Genomic DNA, 6,000 nt, shown 5'->3' on the forward strand with positions numbered 1-6,000 from the left:
ACCACTGAATTAGACAGTTTCATCTAAAGAGCTAAGAGTAGAAAAACTATTTCAACATTTAATCTCTCATTAAAAACATACTATATTTCTGTTTTCAACTTCTAACTGTCAGATATTATTGTAAATCTACTAACCAGAAGTGCTCTGCAGTCTCAGGTGTCATCTCTTTCTACAACCAGTACTCAAACCACTTCTTAAACACCTCTTCAGCTCTCACGGGACAGCACATCTTCTGGACCCTTACTCATTCCATTCTGTTTTGTTTTTGGACAACCATCTTCACCTCTCATATGCTTATCACTGACAGCCTAGAGAGTAAATTTATCCAATTGCAACCTGCTTCCCTTTAATCATTTTCAAGCATCACTTTAAAAAGTACTTTTCTGCACCCTATAAAAAAATTACTTTTTGACGTGAACACTCTGCATCACACAAAGAAAGCACGTGACCTAAATCTGTCTGATCAACACTCAGTTTTCTTCCCATTCCACAAATAGCATCAATTCAAAACAAAAATATGAGCTAATGCAGGTGACAATTAAAATACAATAAAAAGGAAGTGGTCAAGAGAACTCTCAAAGCACATAGGAACGCAAAGGATACTTTCCAAAATGGTAGTGGTACTATCTATGTTGTTGTCTTCATTTCTATGGTTCGATTTCTGGGTGGTTTTGTGTGGATCCAAAAGTTGGACTTGATGATCTGTATGGGACCCTCTCAACTCGGAGTACTCTATCATTCTATGAATGAAAATGCTGAATGACACTAACTGTAACTCATGGTGGAGGAGTTGAAGCCCAACCTAGAAAAATGCTGTCTGTGAAAAATCTTGATTTAAATGATTATTCTGATTGTCAGTGGGCTGCCGAGTACTGCCGACTGGACAGATATAGTACAACAGTCTAGCAGACAATCTCTTGCCTTTTGAAAGAGGTCACTGCCTTTCTGACACTATCACACACAGGTGCTCTAGAAGATCCTCTGCCTTACTAGAGAGGCACTTCTTTCAGTCGTGGCAAAAGTTTGAGCATCTGTCCCAACCTATTTCATTTGCCAGCCCTGATCTGTCTCCAGAGTTGCTCCTCTCCACGTGTCAAGCAAGGCAAGAAAATGTATGTAGATGTTTATCACTAAAAATGCTCACTTAATACAAAAGCAATAATAGTCAAGCAACTTTAATCTGGAATTTTCCAGCTTTGAATATCTGGCATAAATATCCTTTGATTAAAGCTTCTCATTTGCAATCTCCTATTCCTTCATAAAACCAAGCTGGGGAAAGAGAAACCACATCACACGGCATCACACCTCGCTTTGCCACTTGCTGTTAACATTAATTGCCAGATTACGCGAGTAGTTAGCAGTGGCAGCTTCTGTCATGCTTCACAGAAAGAAGATGCAAACTGGGTAATACAGCAAATGAGAATAAAGAACCCTGGAATAGTTTTGGAGAAACAGTCAGCACTTCTGCACTTTTCTGTCCATTACCCACTTCCTCATGCTCTTCTGCAGTTCACCCCTGATAACACGTCCCTGCTTACGGACATCCTCAGGCTGACTACTTTCAAGTCCATGAGCCTTTCCTGCTATTTCCACTTTCCATAACTTGGATTTTTTGTCAGACTCCTTGCCAAGCATATCTTGCACCTCTGGACCGCTGCCTCACGCTTCACACCTTGTTCTTATCTCTCCCTTTCCAATTCTCCTCTCCACCAAGACTCTGCAGACTTCCTTCCACTCATGTTTTCTGACTCTTGAGACTACCGTGCTCCTTTTCCCTCGGGGTTCCCTGCACGGCCAAGAAAAAAGCTGACACCCTCATACCCTGAACTCTCACCAGACCGGTTTCCTCTTACCTGTTTTTCCCTGTCCTACTGGTTTTCAGGCCAGTTCCCCTACTTTTTGCTTCCCAGGCTTCAGGTGCCTTCTTCCTACCCCCAGATTACTTTGCTCTCCTCAGCTTACTACCAAGACATCTCCCCATCTGTCAAATTCCAAGGCCAATCCTGCTTGTTCCCATTCTTCTTGCTCCAACGTCCTCTACAAGGTTCCTCCCTCTGGGTTCAAACTAAGCAGATCTGAAGTCTCAGAATTAAATCATTGCTGAGCATACAGGACAGAAAAGCTTCCTGGTTTCAATTAAGACATCAGCAGTTCAGCTTGCAGGAAGCTTCTGCAAAACGTAGTTGCTAAAAGTCCAAGTCCCTACCCAACCCATATGAATTTTTCAAAGCCTCCCAAACTGGCCCAAACAGATGATTTCTCCATGCAAAGACACTGTTTTACCTTACAAGTTTAAAGCCCTCATTCCAAAGCATGTAAATCTTCAAATAAACAAACAAACAAGACAACTCACATCAAAAAGCTGAAAGAAACAATTTACCTTCCCTAGTGCTGTCCTGAAAAAACAACACTACCTCTCAGCACGGTACAACTTTGTAGCAGAGCCTTATAACAAACAGCAATTGTAGTAAGACGTGGTGCCACCGGGATCATCAGCATCAACCACAAATGTAGTCAGTCTTTTATAAGAACATTTACAACCCTCAGTTATTGACCTACATCTCAATATACCAAGTGCTGTGCAAACAAGAGATAAAAAGGTCATTTGCCTCCTTGAAGAACTTGCAATCTATTAAGATTAAAAACTGTTATAACAAGTGGAAAGCACGCACTGAACAGTTCCAGGTTAAGATCTACAGGATCTGCCAGACAAGCACCCAGCAATCTGTACAGATCAACACAACAATCTCCATCAACCACAGATTTGATACCAAAGGTAAGCAGCTTTTCAAATCTGCTCATCTTAACAGTCTTCTACCATCCTCCCTTTTCTTTATTCATTTATTCCACTTTTTCTTACCCTATAAAAACCACACAGCATCCACTCTTGTGTTCTTTAACCCTTTCTATTCTCTACCCCCAAAGCCTTCACACAGCACAATTCTACTTCATTAACATCTCCAATTAGTACTTCCTTTTCCTCTTTGCTTGATTGGGGCTTTTTTTTTTCTTAAATCACTGTTTCATATTAAGTGCACTAATCTAACCATACAAAAGGCTGAGAAATCTCAAAGGGAATGCTGAAAAGAAAAACAAATACTAAGTTTGCTACAGGGAAAGAAGAGCCTGTGGGGATGCTTATAGAATTACTGCCCATAGGAAAGCTCGGAGGTGCTGATTCGCAGAGCCCTGATCATGTGCATACCATGGCCTGAGGTCCTATAGTTCTGCCCAGTTCCTCCTGGATGGAAAAGAAAGTGTTCCATGAACACAGAAACAACACATCCAACTACTAAACAGAGAATGTTGAGATACAATATAAGCACATTATCCTACCCCTCACTTTTTCAAGTTCTTTTTGAAGGAACAAACAAAAAAAACAAGTTTAGTACCATTTCCCCAATGCTTTTACCTTTCCTTCAAAAACTTTGGCAGAACACAACTAACCTGATCCATCCCTACTTCGCTGCTGCCCCCAGGAATCTGAACGGCTGCAATGAAAACCAGAAGACTGCGGCCACCTTCCCCTATGTAGAAGAAATGCCTCGCTACAGTAACAATAGCAGCCTATTCACAATAGCAGATCAACTTTACAAGACTAAAACTAGCTTCTGCTACTTGAATTCTGGAGGAACTACTGATGTTCATTTGTCAAAACACTCTTTTCTACCTGCCCCAGTGCAAATGTCTCAATCGCTATTCTGCAGCCTATTCTTGCCCAGTGTGAAAAATAATTTTGTTTAACAAACACTGTTGCAAAGTATTTTGAGAAATTTTCAAGTACTGTATGGAGTTTCAATTACTTTTTCAAAATAAAGTCGTAAGTTTAACAATGCCATTTAAGTTGAATGGTGCTACATTCTAACAGCCTTCAAACACTGCAGCGAATTGCTAAAACTTTTTGTTATCCACATGTAAGAGATTGCAGAAGACGAAACTACTCACCCCCTGAAACGCAATGGCAGGGATGGCATGCAGAGAAGCCACAGACAATCTGTTACGTTATTAGTTTCCCTCAGAACAGAGTATTACAAGTAACTGAACACTAGAAACTACAGGTAGGTTGTAAAAAATGCGCTATCGAAAGCCAACCAGACAGTATTTACTACATCAGCAAAACATACGTGCATGCATAAGTATGTCTAAACAGAGAGACAAAAGATCTTGATCCCATCGGTAAATATTTAGGCTATTTGAACTGTTATGTATCATTGTGTGAGAGCGAGAATTGCTGAAATTGCTGCAGCCTTTAACCAGGCTGCGCTTAAATGTTTCTGTGGCCTGCTTAACATTCCAGGCATAGCTCTGGCAAGGTAGCTCTGGCTGAGGTTCAAACTGTCCTTGTCCAACTTTCACTTACTATAAAAACATTGTTTAATATAGAAAAGCATACACGGAGACATATGTTTCTTATTTCGCAGACACCTTGAATACTGACACTTGTGTTCAGTAACTCAACGTGGAAATTTTTAGGCGAAGGCTTTCAAGTGAGGCTGTATTTACCAGACGGCCCCGCTGCAGCAGACGTTTCCACACTCCCACAGGTTTTAAGCCGTAGCACATTCCTTATCGGCTGAGCACAACCCCATCAAAACCCGGCAATACGGACTGACCGTAATGGAAATGAAGAGGCCAACCCGACCCTATGGCGCGCCCCAGGTCTGGGAGACGGCGGAACACTGTCCTGGAACGCAGCAGACAGCAATTTGTAGCAGGCCGCGTATTTGTCAAACTGAGCGAAGGAATGCAGCGCTTCGCTTACCTCTACGCAGCGATATCTTTTACGAGAAGGTAATCTACCAAATTACCGCACTGCGCCTCAAGCTGCTTCCAATTAATTCGAGCCAGCTAATAAATCAATACGGGCAATCCAAGTTACAATTCCAGCGTCCGGAAAACAAAAACACGGCTCTCCGTCCCAGCCCGCACCTCTCCCCTCCCTAGGCCGGGCCGGGGCCGCACGCCCCCCGCAGCCCTCATCCTGCCTCCCTAGCGTTACTCGGAGCCGGCGGCCGGCACCGGGAGGCCGCGCACCCCGCCCCGCCACCCGGCGTGAGGCGCCCCGGGGGCCGAGCGCTGCAGCCAGCGGCGGAGCGGACGGCCGGGCCCGGCGGGGCGCGGCACGGGGACCGGGACGGCCCCCGCCCGCCTGTCCGCACCCGGACGGAGCCACGCGCGCCCGGCCCCGCGGACCGCAGCCCCGCCGCGGGCTCGGGCCGGCGCCGGGCGGCTCCCCGCGGCCGGAGCTGAGCGGCCGGGCCGGGCCCTCGTCCTCCCCCGGAGCTCGCCCCGCCGCGGGCCCCTCCGCCCGCCGCGCTTCCCCGCCGCCCTACCTGTCGCGGGGGTCGATCCACGAGGTCTGCCGGGTGTTGTGGTCGATGTAGAAGACGCGCCCGTCGAAGTCCCTCGCCTCCTCCCAGCCGGCGGGCAGCGGCAGTTCCGAACTCTCCCGGCCGCGCTGCCCGCCCGCCGCCGGCCCGCCGCCCTGCCCCGCCGCCCCTTGCTGCTGCCGCTGCCGCCGCCGCCCGCCGCTCAGCCACGGCATGGCCGCTCCGCTGCCGGCCCGCCGCCGCCCAGCTCCGGCCGAAACCCGCTCCCCGCCCGCCGCCGGGGCAGCTCCCGTCCCGCCCGGGCCGCGGCCGTCCGCCGCCGCCTCCTCCTCTTCCTCCTCCTCCTCCTCCTCCTCCTCCTCCTCCTCCAGCACTAACAGGCGGCCCCGCGGGGAGCGGGACTCGGGCGGCTCCGGCCGCGCCGCACCGGGCTCATCCTCCCCCGCGCCGGCCCCGCTCCGCGCCGGGCCCGGCCCCGCCGCGGCTCCTGACCCCGCCCGGGCCCTGCCCCGCGCCGCCGCGGCTCCCGGCCCTCGAGCGCGGCCCTCCGGCCCGAGCCCCCCCGCCCCGCCGCTCAGCGCCCCGCCGCCTCCCCCCCCCGCTCCCGCCCGGCGCCGGCCCCGGCCATCTTCCCGCCCGCCCTCCGCCAGGGCCCGGCCCTCGCCTCGCC

General features: G+C 49.3%; 1 protein-coding gene across 3 annotated transcripts in view; it reads right to left on the reverse strand.

The window, feature by feature from the left end:
- WWC3 (WWC family member 3) overlaps window positions 1-5,610 on the reverse strand; it is a 98,949-nt gene extending 93,339 nt beyond the window's left edge. For 2 of the 3 annotated variants that reach the window (XM_090125866.1, XM_090125859.1), the window contains exon 1: window positions 5,334-5,609. In XM_090125866.1, the coding sequence (XP_089981992.1) occupies window positions 5,334-5,545 (212 nt within the window). In that variant the 5' untranslated portion in view covers window positions 5,546-5,609. Of the gene's footprint in view, window positions 1-5,333 lie in introns of all 3 variants that reach the window. The other variant, XM_090125871.1, reaches the window with a different exon arrangement.
- Window positions 5,611-6,000: the final 390 nt, after the last annotated feature.

This window comes from Phasianus colchicus, chromosome 1 (genome assembly GCF_987193195.1).
Source record: "Phasianus colchicus chromosome 1, bPhaCol1.hap1.1, whole genome shotgun sequence".
NCBI classification, from domain to species: domain Eukaryota; kingdom Metazoa; phylum Chordata; class Aves; order Galliformes; family Phasianidae; genus Phasianus; species Phasianus colchicus.